This window comes from Dama dama, chromosome 20 (genome assembly GCF_033118175.1).
Source record: "Dama dama isolate Ldn47 chromosome 20, ASM3311817v1, whole genome shotgun sequence".
NCBI classification, from domain to species: Eukaryota; Metazoa; Chordata; class Mammalia; order Artiodactyla; family Cervidae; genus Dama; species Dama dama.
In genome coordinates this window covers 72952019-72973914 of record NC_083700.1, presented here as the reverse complement: position 1 = coordinate 72973914, position 21896 = coordinate 72952019, and the positions used below count along the sequence as shown (strand labels likewise).

General features: G+C 35.4%; 1 protein-coding gene across 1 annotated transcript in view; it reads left to right on the top strand.

Annotated features, from left to right (window-relative positions):
• Window positions 1–21896, top strand: part of LRRC7 (leucine rich repeat containing 7) — a 577944-nt gene that overhangs the window by 486863 nt on the left and 69185 nt on the right. Inside the window, exon 22 of the mRNA XM_061121637.1 lies at window positions 12785–12904. Within this exon, the coding sequence (XP_060977620.1) occupies window positions 12785–12904 (120 nt within the window). The remainder of the gene's footprint in view (window positions 1–12784; window positions 12905–21896) is intronic.

Below are 21896 nucleotides of genomic sequence, written 5' to 3'. Positions count from 1 at the left end.
AATTCTGATCCTAAAAATCATTTCTTTGCAAATAATGCCCTCAGAATAGAATAACTGTCTCCTGTTAATGTTCAATAATATTCGGTTTTAAAAAGTGTACTAAGTTAACTTCTATAGATTTTTAAAAATTAATTAAAAAGGCCAAATGTTGTCAGTTATTGTATTTTCATAGTAGGTGGAAATTAGAGATTATACTGATGAAAACCATCTGATGACAAGATATGCAAAATGACTTAATTTTTAAATGAAGTTCTGTAGAAAAAAACTGAACCACTTGGAATAACTTCAGATGCACTTACTGAAGGGTAGCCACAGTGCAGATATCACTAGAATATTCTATAAATGTTTAGGTATATCAGATAAACAGCATTAATAATTCAAAGCATAGTTCCTTTAGTTTCATTATGAAATTTCATCAGTTTAAAATGTAATTTTTAAGAAACAGCAAAAGAGGATATTTGGATTCACATACAAAATGAGTAGTTTAACTAAATTAATAAATTCAGTCATCCACTGGTCAGATTGAATGACTTTTTGACCACCTCCTTTTCTGAGTTGCCATAATTATGCCTATGAGACAGAAATAAAAGTGACTGATTTTCCCTTTAACTTCGCAGGGCATTAGTTTTAAGGCAGAATTAGAAGCTAGTATTTGTCTTTCGTGTATGCTAATCTCACAATGTGAAAGAGACCGTGAGATTTGCAGCTGACAAAATTTAAGACCTCACTGTTTGAAATTTTGAATTAATAGATCACCACTGATAAACATTTGTCCAGAGTCACTACAATCATGATATTATAAGAGATAGGTTCTGTGCCTATGAGATAGCAACAGATGTAAAACAGAATGTTATCTTTGCTTTTTGTCTTTTCTGTAGTTTTGGATGGTACTCATTATGTTCATAACTAACACTGTTTACTGTATGCTTCTGTCTGATCAAGTGCATGTTTAAAAAGGAAAGTTACCGTTTGCCTGCATAAAGTTAAATGTTATAAATTTAAACATGTTCATGTAATAATCAGTTTGTTGAGCATGTGTTCACATCCTGTCACATGATTATTTCCTCTACTCAGAATGCTGCTTACAAACACAACACAGTTAACCTTGGCATGCTGCCCTATGGAGGTATTTCAGCAATGCATGCAGGCAGAAGCATGACTTTAAACTTGCAGACTAAGTCTAAATTTGATCTACAAGAACTACCTCTTCAGAAAGTAAGTATGGACTGCCCTACATGTGTCAGCATACCAAAGCCAATTAATGTTGTTTGTTCACATAATGTGTTTAGGCTGTATGTACAATCCTGCTTACAGACTCTCAGGAGTCCAAAAAGCATAAGGGCAAATAACACAGAGCCCATACTCTTAGCTGCTAAATGAATATTGATAGCTAGACCGATGATCAGGTTCTTACTTAACAACTTTGCTTTTTGGATTGAGCAGGTACATGGCTTCTTGTGTTGCTTTAAGACTCATTTTTCTTATTATTCATTCTCTTTTTTTTTATTCTTTGCTTTTCTTTCTTTCATGTATGTGTATATGTATGTATACACATGTTGACATTTTTTTTTTTTTACTTTTTTGGAGACAGTCCTATACTCTCTTACTGATGCATTCTGAGAACAGAAATAGAAATTATGTTTGGATTTTAGTTGGAAAAGTCCTAGAGCCCTAGGTTAGACTGACAATTAAGTCATTAGCACTTCTAAAAGCTTCTTTAGCCCATTTTTTTTGCGGGAAAGATTACACAGAAGTAAAACATGGGAAACAAATTTGTGGCTTAACTAGCAAATTTTTACTCATCCTAGGTTAATGGCAAAGTAGCAAGTTGACATGGTTTTAAATGAAAATGTAGACTCATTTGAAAGGGCATATATGATAAGAGAAAATATTTCCATTGTCCAAGGAATTTCTGCTTGTTTTATTCAGGCAAAACAAAAAATGTTCATTTTACCTGTTTAAATTGACTAATGCAATCTGTCTGAGTTGCATTTCAATGGAGACTAATGAGTCATTTTCACACAATATGCCATTATGACTATATTGTCAATGTAGTCATTAACCTAGTAAGTTTTTATTAAAAAAAAAAAAGCAATGCCAAAGTAAGGATAATAGAATGATGGTAGCCTCCAAACCCTCTTCTCTTAATCAATTAATGAACATATGGAACAAACTACCCTCCCAGCGAAATGAATGTGATTAAAACCTCAAACTCATGTTTTATTGTCAAATTAGTCTTAATAACAGTCCCTAACTCTGGATACTTTGCTTCCTACTCTGAGGAGAGTAATAAAATCAATGAGACATTTCTATCCATAGCTTTTTTTTTTTTTTAATCACCCATGATCACTTAAAAAAAAAACTGACTTAATTGAGAATTTCTGTAAGTTATTTTCTCTGTCCTCAGTCTTCTGTTGCAGAGCCAGTATTGTATGCAAAAGTCTCTCCAGGAAGAAGAATGCCTGATCTGTGGTCTGTGCCCATGTCAGTGACAGAACACTCACTCTGAGAAATTTCAAAGTGGTAACTTGACGTCACTGAACTCAGAACTGAGACTGGGTGTTGTTGGCTCCAGCACGCTACTGTCAGTAAGACCCTTTTCACAGGAGCCTCTCCTTTACTGGAGCCTGTTCTTCATGTCCTCTTAGAGGCTCAGGGTTCATCCTCTGCCCTAAAAAAACCAAAGTTCATAAGGGCCTTGAAACTCATTTGCACTAAGGAACAGATGAGCTATCACCAACTTAAACAGACAACTTTCCTGGAGGGCTTGTCAGTTAAATAGAAATCAAACACTTAAGTTACAATGATTGAATTTCAGAATGCAAAGAGCAGATTAGAGAGGTCTTGGTATGAAAGAAGATATTGTTTGAACTCCTTGAAATTATTGTATGGACAGCCCCTAATTTTACTTAGTTTTTTGCCCTGTTTTCTTGTCAATCTATAGAATAATATACACATATTCAGTGCCTTAAAGGGCTTCCCTTGTGGCCCAGCTGGCAAAGAATCCGCCAGCAATGTGGGAGACATGAGTTTGATCCCTGGATTGGGAAGATCCCCTGGAGAAGAGGAAGGCTACCCACTCCAGTATTCTGGCCTGGAGAATTCCACAGACTGTATAGTCTATGGGGTCACAAAGAGTCGGATGTGACTGAGTGACTTTCATTTCAGTGCCTGAAAAATGGTAATACACTTGAAGCACTATTTCTCATTGTGTACATTATTCTCCAAATGTAAATTAAGTACCTCTTTGCTGCTATATTAATTTTATGATGTTGTTTAGGGTACCCTATAGAATGGATTCATTAACTATTCTTGTTGTTCTGTTGCTCAGTTGTGTCTGACTCTTTGCAAACCCATGTACTACAGCACACCAGGCCTCCCTATCCTTCACCATCTCCGGGAGTTTGCTCAAACTCATGTCCATAGAATCAGTGATACCATCCAACCATCTCATCCTCTGTCATCCCCTTCTCCTCCTGCCTTCAATCTTTCCCAGCATCAGGGTCTTTTCCAATGAATTGGCTCTTCGTATCACATGGCTGAGGTATTGGAGCTTCAGTTTCAGCATCAGTCCCTCCAATCAATATTCAGGGTTGATTTCATTTAGGATAGAGTGGTTTGATCTCCTTGCAGTCCAAGTAGCTATCAAGAGTCATCTCCAACACCTCAGTTACAAAGCACCAATTCTTCAGCACTCAGCATTCTTTATGGTCCAACTCTCACATTCATACATGACTACTGGAAAAACAATAGCTTTGATTATACGGACTTTTGTCAGCAACACGATGTCTCTTCTTTTTAATATGCTGTCTATGTTCATCATAGCTTTTCCTCCAAGGAAAAAGCGTCTTTTACTTTCATGGCTGCAGCCACTGTCCTCAGTGATTTTGGAGCCCAAGAAAATAAAGTCTGTCAATGTTTCCATTGTTTCCCCATCTATTAGCCATGAAGTGATGGGACCAGATACCATGATCTCAGATTTTAGAATGTTGAGTTTTAAGCCAGCTTTTCACTCTGCTCTTTCACTTTCATCAAGAGACTCTTTAGTTCCTCTTTGCTTTCTGCCATTATAGTGGTGTCATCTGCATATTTGAGATTATTGATATTTCTTGCAGCAGTCTTGATTCTAACTTGTGCTTCATCCAGCCCAGCATTTCACTTGATGTACTCTGCATAAAAGTTGAATAAGCCAGGTGACAATATACAGCCTTAATATACTCTTACCCAATTTGGAACCAGTCCATTTTTCCTGTCCAGTTCTAACTATTGCTTCTTGACCTGCATACAGGTTTCTCAGGAGTCAGGTAAGGTGGTTTGGTATTCCCAACTCAAATTCCACAATTTGTTGTAATCCACACAGTCAAAGGCTTTAGTGTAGTCATTGAAGCAGATGTTTTTCTGGAATTCCCTTGCTTTTTCTGTGTTTCAGTGGATGTTGGCAATATGATCTCTGGTTCCTCTGCCTTTTCTAAATCCAACTGGAACATCTGGAAGTTCTCAGTTTGTGTACTGTTGAAGCCTATCTTGAAGGATTTTGAGCATTACTTAGCTGGCATGTGAAATGAGTACAACTGTGCAATTGAACATTCTTTGGTATTACCCTTCTTTGACCTTTTCCAGGCCTGTGGCCACTGCTCAGTTTTCCAAATTTACTGACATATTGAGTGCAGCACTTTTACATCATCATCTTTTAGGATTTGAAATAGCTCAGCTGGAATTCTATCAACTCCGCTAGCTTTGTTTGTAATAATACTTTCTAAGGCCCACTTGACTTCACACTCCAGGATGTCTGGCTGTAGGTGAGTAATCACACCATCATGGTTATCCGGGTCATAGAGACCTTTTTTGTACAGTTCTTCTGTGTATTCTTGCCACCTCTTCTTAATATCTCCTGCTTCTGTTAGGTCCATACCACTTCTGTCCTTTACTGTGCCCATCTTTGCATAAAATATTCCCTTGGTATCTCTAATTTTCTTGACGAGATCTCTAGTCTTTCCCACTCTGCTGTAGCTCTAAGATTATCTATGGGTGGCACAGATCTTCCCTGGTGGCGCAGTGATAAAGAATCCACCTGCCAATGCAGGAGACGCGGATTTGATCTGTGGGTCAGGAAGATCCTGTGGAGAAGCAAATGGCAACCCACTCCAGTATTCCTGTCTGGGAAATTCCATGGACAGAGGAGCCTGGAGGGCTACAATCCATGGGGTCACAAAAGAAGTAGACACTACTTAAAAACTAAGCAGCAACAAGATGATCTGTAACAGAAATGTTGCAGAATTATAATACTTGGAGATATTGCAAACTTCCCAATTGGGCAAAGAGATGATCTAAAGGAATTCTCTTTGGGAACTGTATTAAATTGCAAACCAAGAATAAAAAAGTATGGAAAAGAAACTGAAAAATATATGTATGTAGACACACATGCATATGTAGCACTGAATCACTTTGCATACAGCTAAAACTAACGTAATGTCGTAAATCAACTATGGTGCCTGTGTTCTAAGTCACTGTAGTCATGTCCAACCTAGGACCCTGTGGATTATGGCCTGCCAGGCTTCTGCGTCCATGGGATTCTCCAGGCAAGAATACTAGAATGGGTTACCATGCCCGTGTCCAGGGGATCTTCCCAGCCCAGGGATCGAACCCTCATCTCTTATGTCTTCTGCATTGGCAGGCAGGTTGTTTACCACCCGGGAAGCCCCAAATCAACTATACTTCAATATAAATAAATTACCATGCTGCCATCCAGCTTCACATCAAAAAAGAATATCAAGTATTGAAATACCCTATCTCAAAATGAATTATCACTAATACTTTATTATTTGGTGGCTCAGATGGTAAAGAACCGCTTGCAGTGAGGGAGACCCAGGTTCGATCCCTAGGTTGGGAAGATTCCCTGGAGAAGGAAATGGCTACCCGTTCCAGTATTCTTACGTGGGAAATCCCATGGACAGCGTAGCTGGTGGGCTACAGTCCATGGGGTCACAGAGAGTCGGACACATCTGAGCAACTGACACTTTTCATTCATACCAAAAACAACAACAATAACAACAGGAGAAGAGAGAAGGCAAGGATGGAAAAGAAACAGGGTTACTACTGCATTGCCCACAAACTATTATATGACCCAAATGATCACTTTAAGACCTATAAAATGTAGGTATTTAGGCCTCTGGACAACTTTCCTCCCCTGTTACTATTGCAAAACATTATCAGGTGTTTGCAATCAGTTTCAAAATTACTCCAGAATAAAAAAAAAAAAATTACTCCAGGGACTCCTTTCTTTCCAACCAGGTCTCCGCCCTTTTGCCTTTATGCTCAGATACATCTCTCCCACAGAACTTCTTAATTATAAAATGTGTTTGGTTTTCCTGGGAAACTTTAGGGTTAACCTTTCTTAAGGTACAATCTCTCAGAGTCTCCCTTCTGGCTCCACTGACCCATTGATAATCAGTCCTATGACTGAAGCTCAATTTCCTGGAACTCTTCTCACCAGGAAAGGAGATAGGCAAAAATTATTTTCCTTTGATTTACAAATATACAAAAACCTATTATGACACTTTCACCTTATCACTTAGTATAATAAATATTAGCATCAGCTATTTAAATATCATGAGAGCCTCTACATGATGGTTAGCCATGAGAATTGCACTAAAATATAGAGTAAGATCAAAATATAAACATTTTCAATAGGTAAATTAACAAAACTGTTCATTCTCCCTTGAAAATACTGGAGCTGTCTTTTTATTCATAAAATTCCTGAATGATAACACTGCCTCTCTATTTATGTGCTATGGTAAATGACGCTGAGTTGTCCTAGAAAGAATGAATGAAGTGTCCTAAGGGACTGAAACGAATGCTTTCATGTATTGCCAATTAAGCACTGGATAGGGAATTGCAGCATCCATTTTTTATAGATGGTGCCTTTGCCAGGGAATATTCAGAAGCTGAAATCCAGGCCTGTTCCCCACTCTCTGCTGGCAAGACTTAACTTCTTGTAATTAGGAGAAAGGAGAATCCTTTTGTATTTTTTCTGTTACAGTGAAATTGTCTTTTTGCAAGTTATGTACCCAGAAAGAGCACCTTTGCGTGATTGCTACCTCTCCACTCCCTCATGGTAATTGACAAAAAGGCGCTATTTGTATTAATACTACCTGAAGTCCTGAACCAGCAGTTTATTTGTTTTTTTTTTTGGTTTGCTGTTTTGTTTTTTTTTAAGGCTACCAAAATGTTTCTAATTCTTTTTTTTCCAAATTTCCTTTAAGCTAACTTGGAATAAACTAGTTAGAGTATATAACTGTTTTTTGATGAAGATTAAAGAACTCTGCACTTGATAAAGCATTTAAACAATGAATATTTATATGAATAAAAAGAAAAGTCTCTCCCAGATTTTGATACATGTTTTGAATATTTCTATTTTTTTATGTTTCTTATATTCCAAGTCTAGTATTATACATTTTTCATGGATTACAAGCTAAATATAGACTTTCTGTACTGTAAATAGTAAATTACAGTTTCTATGGTAACTTTATAGAATCTCTTGATATTAACAGAATGCGAATAAAAACCACAAAAATTGGTTTGATAAATTTAATATCTTTTTTAATATTTTCATTTTTTGATGCTTATTCTAATTTCCTAAAAAATTTAATAGTACTTATTACCAGAACATGTAAGACATACACATGCACTATTGAATTATAAATTATTAGTATTGTGTCTTTATTTATTGATTCATTTATTCATTCATTTATTCATTTCTCATTTATAACTGCCTCTCCAAAAAGCATTTAAGGTAGCTTCCTATGACTTTATTGATGGTTCAGTGTGCTTCTTTGGATGTGCTCTGTTGTAAATGAGCTTAGCTAATATCTTGAAATTTTATGTTATCAAAAGAAATATAATATTGTAAAATGTCAGTTCAAACTGTCATTTTTATTATCCACATTAATGGTGGGAAAAATAGATATCTTGACAGGAGAAGAGTAAAGACTAGGATTTATTGAAAATCTACTATGTACCTAGTACCATGAGATACTTTAAATGTATTTTTTCACACAGCCCTCACCAAAAACCCCAAATGGAAGTATTACCACCATTGTATAGAATAGGAAACACAAAAGAATACACAAATAGAGTGTATTAACTAATCCAAAATATATCACAGCCCAAATCATCCCCTATGGGCTACAGAAACAGTACTTTCTTATTTAGCTGAGTTTAATAAATGCTAATAGTTACCTTCCACTCTTCAACATATGCTTGCATTTCCTGAGCACTCAGTATCACCAAGAAATATGTTTGGTAGCAATAAAAGACCAAAGGTTGTGAACCTAAGAAAATTGCAAGTTAATCATCCATGCTACTGCTGCTCCAGTGATATGCAAGCCTAGGAAAGAAATCATTTGCCTTTTCCAACACCCTATCTGCAGGTGTCTGGCTGTCAGTATAAATAGTGTGGTCTCTTCTGCACTGGAGAAATTGATAATTTTTTCTTGTTCTTTTTTTAACTTCTACCACCATAATATTATTCCATAGTTCCTACTACTTATTGGCTATTGAAGCAGACACTAATATAAATTATAATTTCAGGGGAAGAGAAGTTGAAATTATGGGAGCATGTATTAAATAATATTTTAATATAATTTTGCCTGGAAGAAGATGACCTCACTCTTTTATTAGTTGATACTCATTCTACTATCATTGAATTAGGCAATGTTTGCACGTAAACTCTTTAAATTTCTAATGTCCTTTCTAATAGATATATGCAGATTACTCGGGATCAGATAGTTCCAGTACCCAACATGTATTCATTCACCCGAGTTCCAATGGTTATTTATTTAATTCCAGTTCTGTTTTGTTTGCTGAAAGCAAAGCAAGATTTATGTAGAACCTTGGGTTAATTTATGCCTATAGTTTCTCTTGATTTTGCTGCATCTATTGTAGGCTACTTATCACTCACGAAGGACTCACTTATCTTTCTAATTATGAAAAAAATCCTTCAGTCTGTAAATCCACATAATTCCTCATAGACAGTGACGAAAACTACCAAAATAATCTTGTACTCATACAGATGCTTCCTCACCGTTATAATGAAACAATAGCTTAAAGATCATCTAGATATTACATTACCATCTTCAGATTGAGATCTGTGAAATCATAATGATGTAGATTCAAGCTTGATGTATATTTGTCTTTATGACCTACTATGTTTCAGAAAAAGAATAATATAACAATAATTTCACTGAAAATACTTTGGGGAAAGTTGTTTTCAACACATTTTTTAACTGTGTGCCTTTGTGAACTATGTGCCAATTACTAAACAAAATAATCCTTGAGTTCTTAAGTAATATATCCCAAGACCTTTGCAAAGTGCCAAATTCTAATACTACTCTGATAGAATTCTTCCAGCTAATTGCCATAAGTTAATTTCCCAAGCTTGCAATGCCCCCATCAATTAACAGTCAAGAGCAAACCTTCTGTAACAGCTAAGCCCATTTACTCATATATGTGAATCCTGTACATACACATATACTCACATAGAGGCACACATATGCACACATGCATGCATACACTCATATATATGCTTGTACATACACAGATATATAGGCACACAAAGACACATATATTCATGTACATTTATGTCTCAGCAAAATCAGAAATTACTTCTTCCAATGGAGGCTTGTGATCATTCGCAGTAGTCAAAATCACAAATATTAAATCTGCAAATGTTTGCAGTCATTTGTCAGACTAGTGTCTGTTCAGCAGAACTTCTTCTAACATTACTGAATTTCTTAACAAGTGTAATTTCTGACTTTTAAGTAAATCACACTGACCATTTTCTCTTTTATTTTGAAATATTAAGGATCTGCAGAATTTAGAAGCTGAAGAAATGCTATATTGTGATGATTTTCCACATATTTTATGTTTAATTGGTTATGTGTGGTGAGGAAAAGACTAATTCTTAATTTTTTTAAGTATCTAAAAAAATAACTTGAATGTGATACTAAAAATAACTGAATGAAAATTGAACTCAATTGATTTTGTTCTTTGAAATAATAAATGAAAGCTTCATTATTCTTTTTACACTTTTTGGTTGCTCCTTTTAATGTTTCATAAAATTTTAACAACTAAACAACTGCATTTTTGGACAGTTCAGGAGCACTTTTTTGAAAGTATTTTTTTGGTAAATAGCTATACTCATTCCTTTTGAGAAAGAATGTGAACCCACTACTACATAATTCTCTTTTGGGTTCCTCCCTCCCAAACATAAATAAATGTTTTCACAGTATTTCCACGTTTGAAAACTGAAGTCACTCCTCCGGTGTCTCACTTAAGAGAAACAAAGAAGCCAGAGCATTCTGGAAATGAATAAAGGAAATTGCTTTCAGGAAATTCCTTTACTCTTGTTGTCTAGTCAAAGTATTTTTTTTTTCATGTGTCTGTGTATTTATGTTCTCTTTGGCCCCTGTAACATACAGAAATTGGTATAGTTGTTAGTTCTAATTTTAAAAAGAGAAAGATTAATTGGTAAATGAATGAAGAATCTTTATCATCATGATCTTAGGATTTTTGACTAAGGGCTTTCGCCTTTTTTAACATTAAAAAGAATCTTGCAATTTCAGTTGTTCTCTGTGACTAAGAGTCATGTCAGGGCAGCTGGCGGAAGTTTAGTGGAGGAAATAGTGATAAAGACGGGAATGCAATGGAGGCAAAAAGGATTATTTGTGCTTAATTCTGGACACCTTGCAAAACTCTGTGTTCCACAGACTGAGCTAGTTGAACATATTTATAATCCCACTTTACTGGCAGAGAAATCAAACCAGCAGCTACATGCATCCTAAAAATTCAAAAAGAAAACTGTTCAGTGGTGCCCACTCTGCATAGTTGTATTTTAACTGCTTAATTCTAAGAATTTTATTTGTCATAATAATAGCTAGAAAAATTATGTGTGGGCATGTACAAACATTAATCTCTAAAAGATAAAGATTAGAAAATTAATGCTTGAAATCAGGCAGATGGTCACTGCAGAGCTGTCTGGTTATTTTCAAGTAATATATACTTTATATATGTTAAAGTGAAGTCACTCAGTCATGTCCAACTCCTTGTGACCCCATGGACTGTAGCCTACCAAGCACCTCCATCCATGGGGTTTTCCAGGCAAGAATACTGGAGTGGGTTGCCATTTCCTTCTCCAGGGGATCTTCCCAACCCAGGGATTAAACATGGGTCTCCTGCATTGTAGGTAGATGCTTTAATGTCTGAGCCACCAGGGAAATCCTCTTAAATATGCTAACCTATATCTTATTTTCAAGCAAACACAGGTAAATTCATTCCTAACTAACCCAGGAGCCTCAATTCAATACCTTTTTTCTCTTTTTTCATAATTTCTGATACTCATGAAAAAGGAATTCACACAGTCAAAATATAAGAAAACTGAATTATTTCCTTACTGTCACTATATCCACCAGACCCCAGAAAAAATTCACCTGATTTTAATTAATTTTGTCATAGTAAATATTATTTTTAACAGTTCCAAGCAAGGCTTTTTAAAAATGCATGTAATCAAAATGTAGATAGAATCATTATATAGTTGTTTTGTAAAGGAGAACAGTTAGGACCACTCAGTATAACTGGATGAAGCCTGACAAGCAGTGCATCTGCACCATATTACGAAGAGAATGGCCCAGTTCTCTCATTCCAGGGTTGGAGGACAATTCTTCACACAAAGAACTGCAGACTTTTTCTATCTGTAGGGATCCTCTAACCAGACTTTCTCTATCTGTAGGGATCCTCCAAAATATGTGGGGTAAATGACATAAGAAACACTGATTATAATATCATAAGAATTCCCCAGAAAATCAGGCAGTACTTGTATATCCTATAGGCTAGAGGAAAAAAAGTCTATGCAAAAAGTTAATCTGCTTTGACAGGAAAAATATCCCACTACTTTAGCCCTCCATAGGAAGCTGTCTTTCGCTTGGTGTATGATTACCTTCTGTTACTTAGACCAGATTACAAATGCCTCCCAAAATATCTATAGTAATAATAACAGAGACAGGAGTATTGTTATTTGTTAAAAAAATAATAAGCAGTAAACCAGTCAAAAATAAAATATATATGAAGAATTTAATCTTTACTATATAAATGATCTACACAAATAAATTTGGAATCAAAACAATTATGATTTATTTAAACCAAAATTCTAACAGCTCAAAACTTTTTATGTGTTAGTTTTTCCTCTAAGTGATCTATAGGTAATGTCATAGTACCATGAATCTCACACTATGCTAATGTTAACATCATTGTAGATTAGTGTAAGACACATTCTCCCAGAATCACTACAGCCTTATAAAATTTGTTTTAGATTATGGTTTGGAATATTAGAAGTTACATACTATGTGTTATATGGTTTCAGTTTATATTCTAAATGCTAAGATCCTACTAAAGAAGTAAGTTAAGCAACTTTTAAATGTGGTTTGTAACAATTGGTTAATTTTATTCTGATTATTTTTATTCCAGTACTGCAAATTTAAACTTCTCTTTAAAATTCAGTCAATAACTCTAAGACGGTTATTTTAATTGAATTTCTCATTGCTTCCAAAAAGCTGTTAATTTACAATTCTTACCAAGTAAATAGTGGATAAAAGTACCTCCAGTTTAGGATATATGTTTTTCTGCAATTAAAAAAAAAGTAATTTTACCATAATCATTAGGGACTCTTTTCAGAAAACTATGATAAACTTCTATTACATCACTAAAGAATGCCATACCATTTTTGCAATAGACCCCGTCCCAGCAAAGCAACATTTTAGACAATGGACAAGAAGATGTATCTCCTAGTGGCCAATGGAATCCTTATCCTCTTGGGAGGCGGGATGTACCTCCGGACACCATTACTAAAAAGGTAACCAATTTCAAATTAATGACACAAACCATGAACCTTGCATATCCATTGTAATATGTAATCCATATCTTGTGTCTTAACATCATTTCTAACTTTGTGATAAATTTAGGCTAAATACTATCCCACAATAGGGAGTTTGGCTAACTGTAAGTGTGTTGAAAAAAATGAAAAGTGAATATTGCCAAGTGTTCAGAGCTGGTAATGAATTTTTATAAACAATATCCTGCCACCTCTTTGAAAATTTATCACCTCTTATTAATGCCTGACACCCACCTTTGAAGTACTAGTACAGGAAATTGTGTAGTGCATACTTTCTGAACTCTGATTCAGCAGCATAGTGTAACCAATTTGTATAAAATGAAATTTGACCACTAAATGATTGATTCACCTCCTGTAAAATCATAGCAACTCATTCATCCTGTCATTGATTCATTAAACACTTAATGAGCAACTGTATGTATGAAGCAGCACTTCTATGTGTTGAGGTCTCACTGGATGTTAGGGGACAGAAATGAATAAGATGTAGTATGGTGTCTTACCTCTAGAACCTGTTAGTCTGGTGAGATAGGCTGAATGATAAGTAGGTGATTATAATACTTCATGTTAAATCACCATAAAAGGAGTAAAAAAATGCTCTAACCGAGAAAATAACTGCAACATGTATGAAGGACAAGAGACTAATATTCCAGAATATATTTTTTAAAACTCCTACAAAAATTATGAAAAGATGGATAACACAATACCAAAAGTATGGTAAAAATAAAAGCAATTGGGAGAGTAAATTAATATTAAAACTGAACTTTTTATCAATCAGGAAAAAGCCAAAAGATGTTATTTTAAACCTACTAGACTATCAAAAATTAAGAAGTATGAAAATATAAGTTGTTTCCAAGTATAAGAGTAGTGGGTGCTCCTTTAGACGTCTTGAAAGAGTATAAAGCACAATCACATTGACAATAAATTATCTTATAAAAGCTGAATATGAATGTATCCAACATTCCAACAGTTGCCCTCCTAAGATATCCTAGCAAAACTCTTGTGTATGTCATTCAAGATACTTGTAAAGCTTACAATGGTAGAAAACTGGATAAACCTAACTGTCTATTACAAGGAATGTGAGAAAGTAAATTCTGTTATTTACACAAAGGAATATTTTGCAGCAATGAACACTTGTTAGCTACAATTAGGATAACATGTATAAACTTTAAAAGCATAGTTTGAGTGAGAAACAAGTTTCAGGTGGTGGCACACATCAAAAGCAAAAAATAGAGAAAATGCAACTGAATCAATTAAAAGGAGTTACATATTTATAAGTCTCAAAAACAAGTAAAACTAAAATATATTATTTAGGCATAAGTATATGAGTGAGAAAACTTTTTATAAGGGAATGGTTAGCATAAAATTTAGGATTATGGTTGTCTCTAAAGAGATAAGATCTAGGGATAGGATGATCAGGGAGGAAGCTGATAGTAGTAGTATTCTGTTTCTTCAGCTGAATTGTGGTTCTTACACTAGTTCTTAAGCTTATGAATGTTCATTCTGTAATTGTGCTTCATAACATATACTCTACACAATCACATACTTTCTTTGTAACTTAAGTGATTTTTTTCCCTTGATGAATGCTTCAGTGCTTTTAAAAAAATATACATTAAATATCAAATTATTTTACCCAAAATAATTGTTAATATCCTGGTTTGCAGGTGTTATACATGTTATTAATCTGCCTAGTGAGCAATATCCAGCACTGCAGATAAATACAGTCCTGTGAGGATGGAATACAGGGCTGGGAGAGCACCTGGAAAGGACACCTCTATTTAGTAAAGAAATTGAAGAAAGTTAAGAGAGAAGGATGGTGTGAAAATAAGGCCAGGAGTATAAGCATAAACCAGACTATGTTGAGCTTTATCCTGAAAGAAATGGGAAGAAGTGTTGGGGAGAGCCATCACTAAATTTTTATCTGAAGAGCACTTTGATAGGTTTTTCTGAGAAAGAATTGGAAAGGAGGAAGATTTGAGGCCATGGAACAAGTTACAAAGCTTCTCTTGTAATCCAAGGGAGAGTGGATGGAAGCAATGAGTGGTAGAGAGAAAATGCAAAGATTTAGTATATTCTTAAAAGACAGAGTCAACATGATCTTGTGATTGACTGTACATAGGGCATAAAAGACAGATAATAGTTCTAAGATTGATAGCCAATATCTAATTTGTATGAGTTATGATGTGCTATTCACTGAGGTGGGATGACAAAAAGAGTAACAACTGGAAGTGGAAGAGAGGAAGGCAGTTTACGTTTTAATATGTTGATTTAAGACTTCCCTGGAAGGCCAATGCTTAAGACACCATGCTTCCAAAGCAGGAGGCAGGAGTTCATTCCCTGCTCAGGGAACTAAGAGTCCACATACTATGCTGTGCAACAAAAAAAAGTTAAAATGTTGATTTGAGGTATCTTCTAGAAAATCTGAGTGGAAATTTTTAGTGGATATTTAGACATATTTTTCAGGAGAGAAATCTTAGTTGATGATACAAATTTAGCAAGCATTAAAACATAAGTCATAACTGAGTCATGAATAAGATAGAAGAGACAGAGCTCCATGGAACACGAACTTATGACATGTTCTTAGAATTACAGAGAAGAAATGGCTAAAGATTTTATCAATAAGGTTTTTTCTACCACAAGCTATAGAAAATTTTAGTATCAAACATTAAAGAAATATTTAGCTAACATAAGTAGACAAAATCTAGTCTGAGCCTCAGACTAATCTTCAGTTAGATAACTGGAAAAGACCCTGATGTTGGGAAAGATTAAAGGCAAAAAGAAAAAAGGGCAGCAAAGGATGAGATCATTAGATAGCATCGCCAATTCAATGGACATGAACTTGAGCAAACTCTAGGAGATAGTAGAGGACAGAGGAGCCTGGCATGCTGCAGGCCATGGGGTCGCCAACAGTTGGACTTGACAAGTGAACAACAAAGATAATTTTAAATGCTTGGGGTTTTTCCCCTCTCCACCCTTCCATTCATATTGTTGGCTCTATCCTAAAACTGGTTCCTCTCATAATTATCAGATGACTACCTATGACAGTTGGAGATAACAAGCTTCCTCTTTCAAGTTTATAAGGAGAGAGAATCAAGTTTTCAGTAGCTGTCTCTTGCAAGCAAAGCCTTTCTTCCCTAAATCCCCCAACAAGCCTCTTTTTACATCTTTGATCCAAAATAGGTAAGGATTTCTCACTCCTAGCAAGATGAATAAAACCATATGATTGGCTTTGACTGGTCATTTGGAGTAGAATAGATGGGGCTTTCCACTCCAATGACAAGTGAAAAGCTGTAGAAGGAAAAAATAAAGAAAAGTAACGGCACCTTGGAACTCAAATAGAAAAAAAAAAAATGTTAAAGGAAGGGTCAACAGTATCACATGGTGCCAAAAAAATCAAGCAAGGTATGACTAAAGACTTTTTGACTTTAGCAACAAAAAGGTTATTGGTTGTCTTAGCAAAAGTAATTTACTTAATCAATGGGGCTGAATCCATACTAACTAACGTTAAGAAATAGAGACAGAAACTTAGAAAACTCAAAAAGTAGTTTCCTTTTAAAAAGAGAGAATTATGGTAGACTCTGGAAGAGGATATGAGGAAGACAGAAGTGATATTTAAGATGGCAAACACCTGATTATATTTAAAGGCTGCTGAGTAATGACTGGTGAAGAGGAAGTTGAAAGATCTCAGAAAAGTAGGAAAATTTACTTCTTTATGAAGAAAGAGAAGAGATTGAAAAAATACCTATCAGAGCCAAATACCTATCCTTAAATAACCTGACCAAAGAAAAGAACCATATCACTTACTTGGTTGCAAACGGCTTCAATAATTTTCCCATAAAAGGAAAAGTTTTATTCATTTTTACTCTAAATGGAATGAATAGGTATTTATATTATCCATACATATATCCATTTTACACAAAATCTATTTTCAAAGTCCATGATATTATGTTTAATCATATCACCAGTACAACTCATGATGATCATTTGCTTGTTTCTCTCCTTGCGTTAAGAATCCCATGCAATTATTTATTGATTAAACATTTGTGAGCTAGTCCCTCTTATTAATAGCTAAATAATTGTTTAATCTATCCTCAAACTTTATTAATAATTTTGTAAAATAATGTAATATGTCTTTAAACTTTCTGTATATTTCATGTGTAAACTCATTTATATCTTCTTCCTACGATCATAAGCATTTTCTGACTACCCTATATTGTATAGCACTTTTGCCTAAAATCTGAAATTTCAGAACCTAAAATGGGTATGTTTGCTATTACCTCACAGAGTAAAGAGAATAATGAATCCTTTAAATGTTCAATTTTAGTTTTTTATTATATATTAATTGAGGATATCAAGTTAAGATTCTAGTGAGAATCAACCTAAAGAAATGAAAATGATAATAGGATTGTTAGCCTGGGCTTCCAGATTGACTGAAATAGGTGTGAAAATGGTACTGTTATTATTTGAGGTTATATTTTATTCTACAATTAATGTTTTTTAAAGTCAGTGTTAGTTTTACAGTTGTCCTGAAATGAGTAGGCTGGATAGGATGAAAGTGTGAAAGTGTTATTAGCTCAGTCATGTCCGACTCTTTGCAACCCCATAGACTATAGCCCCCCAGACTCCTCTGTCCAGGGAATTCTCCAGGCAAGAATATTGGAGTGGGTAGCCATTCCCTTCTCTAGGGAATCTTTCCAACCCGGGGAATTGAACCCAGGTCTCTTGCATTGCCGTCAGATTCTTTACTGTCTGAGCCACCAGGGAAGCCTGAATAGGAGGAGAATGAAGAATCAGAAATTAAACTACAAGTGGAATCGGAATCAAAGGATATTAATTGGTGAAGTCTTAGCCAGTACCCCATTTGAGTCTGTTTCTCAAAGTCTCTGTAGAAGAATTTTTCAATCTTATCTCTATGTCAAGAGATACTACTGTGATGCTTCTACTGTGATAATCCTACTATGTAGCATTAATACTTTGATAACTACTGTGATCAGAAACTACTGTGATACTGCAGAGATTCAGTGGGGAATCCATTTTAGAAAGGCTTTGATTGAACCTTTGACTCCCGGTTGTAGCTCTGTAGCTTTTGAACTAATTTTGGTGACACCTATGGCTATGCAGAGCTTCCCCAGTGGCTAGTGGTAAAGAATCCATCTGCAGTACAGGGGCCATAGGAGACACGGGTTTGATCCCTAGGTCAGAAAGATCCCCTGGGGAGGCCATGACAACCCACTCCAGTATTCCTGCCTGGAGAATCCCATGGACAGAGGAGCCTGGAGTGCTTACAGTCCACAGGGTCACAAAGAGTTGGACATGACTTAAGTAACTCAGCACACAGGCATGGCTATGCCTAGCAGTACTCCTAGCATTATAGGAGAACAAACTGTACCCACCAAGTTGTGGATCCAGAGATTTAGATTTATAAAATAAACAAAATGTGTTCATCTATCAGAAAGAATTTTGCTCCTGCATCTACCATCTTGTTCTATATATCTGAGAGTGGATAATATATAGCAAAGTGTTGAGGGTGTTAAATCTTAGCCTGTTTTTTAGTGGTATAATCATAGGAGGTAGTTTAAATTCTCTCTTGCTATGTCAGTCTCCAAAATCTTAAATTCTAATATCCATTATTTCAAAAAGTCTGTGAATCACTACTAGAAGATGTCACAGTGAGGTAAATCCACCCCCACTCCAAGGATTCTAGGCAGTACTACTTGAGCACTCTGAGAATTAGTTGAAAACTTTGGAGGAGACTGAAAACAACAGTGCTCTCAGAAGGAATATTTGTATTTTAGTCATCATATCACGTCATTGTTTTTACTGCTTCAGTCTATTGGATTATATTGCAGTCACCTTGGGAAGAACTATGAGGTACCATGTCAGGCATTGTGCTAAATACTTGAATGTATTTTTTCATCTTATCCTCACAGCGATCATATGAGGTAAGCACTGTTATTTTTGTCTACTTTAATGAAAGAAGAAACTGAGTTTAGACTTTCTCAGTTAGAGACTTGGAGTTTAGGTTAAGTTACTTGCCAAGATCACACATGCATGCTCAGTCCTGTCCAACTCTTTGTGACCCAATGGACTATCGCTCTACAGGCTCCTCTGTCCATGAGATTTTCCCATCAAGAACACTGGAGTGGGTTGCCATTTCCTACTCTAGGGGGTCTTCCTCACCCAGGGATTGAACTCAGGTCTCCTGCATTGCAGAAGCATTCTTTAAAACAAATGAAACTTAAATTATTTCCCTTCTTTAAAGAGTAAACCAAGAAACTTTAAAATTTCAGTTATATTAAATCTGAAAGTTTTTAATATGTAAAGACTAGACATTCAAATCTCTTGCAACGTTAGTGACTCTGCCCTCTTTCAAGTGTCTTTTATTCTAAGTGCATAATGACTTGGTAATTAGAGTAATAAAGGTGGGTTTCAAGGTCAATATCAGGATGAACATAATTGAAGAAAAAGGTATAAAAATGCAGCTAATTAAGTATTGGCTCATAGATGAGTTCTGTTGAGCTTGCCCATGGTTTTTCCACATCTACAATGCCTGCTCAACCATTCAGAGCTTCAAGATTTCCAGATGTTCATCATCTCTGAGGCATGCCCAGAAACTCACTAGAAGAAACTAAAAGAAATTTGAAAGAAATTATGTGGGGTTTAGGCTTCCCTTGTGGCTCAGCTGGTAAAGAATCAGCCTGCAGTGTGGGAGACCTCGGTTCGATCCCTGGGTTGGGAAGATCCCCTGGAGAAGGTAAAGGCTATCCACTCCAGTATTCTGGCCTGGAGAATTCCATGGACTGTATAGTCCATGGGGTCGCAAAGAGTGGGACATGACTGAGCCCCTTTCACTTTCACTTATGTGAGGTTTGGTAATTTCTATGTTCTTTTAATCCTTTCTTTCACAGACCCCCAAATCAGAATTTTTGCTTTTCAGACTGTATAAAGTATTAATATTAAAATTTGTTTAATTCATTAATATTCACTCCTTATTATAATCTTGCCATTTGTCACAATTCTTAGTATAATGCATTTTACTTAGTATAATGTATGTTTCTTTTTATACTTATTTAGAAAATGTCTAAAATATATTTTGAAAATCTTAAATTGTTTTGCTGTTGAATACCATGTAAACACACGATTGTCTGTGTTTAAAACAACCAAATCAAATTACTACTAGGATTGATTTTTCACTTGGTAATGAAAATCTGTCTGTTGTAGAATTTTTCACAGGGTAAGAATAGATTTATGTCATTTTTTAAATTAGATGTTTAAAAGAAACTCAACTTCGCCCATACATTTAGTAATTTAAATAAAATCATTTTATTGCTGTGCTATAAAAAATCTTGGGGCTTCCCTGGTAGATCAGATGATAAAGCATCTGTCTCCTGGTTCAGTCCCTGGGTTGGGAAGATACCCTGAATAAGGAAATGGCAACCCACTCCAGTATCCTTGCTTGGAAAATTGTCCTCATGGACAGAGGAGCCTGGCAGGCTATCATCCATGGGGTTGCAGAGTCAGACACGACTGAGTGAAAAACACACACACCTAAAAAATCTTATCTAAAATATATAATCTTTAAAGTTGTAGTCATTGAAAAGTAATTTTCTCCAAAACTTTTGCCTTTAAAAACAAATATTGCTATCAGTAGTCTATATAAATATAGAACTGAAATAAATACAACTACAGTTCTTGGCTTCTACAGTTTAACTGAGAGTGGGCAGAGTTGCTGCTGGAATCCTTTATATCAAAGGCGGGGGACAGGAAGTGGGGTAGGGGTGGAGGGTGAATGTAGCTCACTTACATAGAAATAGAGAAAGTCTGGAGTAGATAAGAAAGAGAAGTGGAGATTTAAATATTGGAAAACATAGAGATGGCAGTAAGTAGAATAAATTTTGAGGCTATAAGAGAGCAAGACAGATGTGGATGAAGCAGACAGGAAAATCAACTGAGTAAACTTTACATATGAGAGATAAGAGACAGGGAAATAGAAATGCTTCCTATTTCCATCACAAACATAAGAGTCAAGAATATCTGTTCTAGTTTAAAGTAAAATTGAAATTTAAAAATTCTGAAACTTTAGTGAATGTCAATGCTATAGCTAAACTCTCCTTTTGTACAGAAAGAAATATGTCAAGTAGTATAAGTTTTGCCTGAGGATATGTATTTTTTCCCTCCTAAAGCAATATACATTTTTAACTGTGAAGAATACCCAGGGGTAATGTCTTGACTTCATCAGTCCATAAGCAAATGAAAACAATATTCTCTATTACTGTGAGTAGTGCCAAGCACAATTCTGGCTTCCTCTTTTCTGATTCTTTCCCAAGCCTCATTTTTCTTCTCTGATAGCAAATTTTGCACTGGTTGGAGTACATTTTTCTTCTGGTAGACTCGGTCATCACAGAAACTCAGCAACAAGTTGGAATTCTTTTATAAAGTCATTTTGAGCCCCAAACATTTTTATAAACAGTTGGAAAGGAGATCTTTTTGAGTCAGTTGGTGGGTTGAGATTCTCCTTGCTTCTTTCAACCATCCTCTTCGCGTCACTCCTGCTCAAGTTGGTTTCACTTCTACTAAGGCTTCTGGACTTCTAGAAAAAATAGCAGTTGAATACATTTGCTGTTGGTAAGCTCTGTCACCAAAATGAGAGTCAGTGAAAGGGTAGATTGATGAAGTCATACAATTATAGATGTCTTTAATTATTAAAAGCAAATAAACAAAAAATTTTAGACCTATCTGTTGCCCCCAGAGTGACATTTCTTACACAGATATATTCAGAATTTTTCTCTTGACCAAAAGCCACTTTTTCCAGGAACTTAAGTTTAAAAAGGAACATGGAACCTTGGGAAGATACCAAGTGTGTCCAAATGAAAAAGAACCTCTATTCCTAACAGAACTTTGAATATGGCTCTGTAGATCTATGATAACACAACTCTACTTTTCTTGGAGTTTGGTT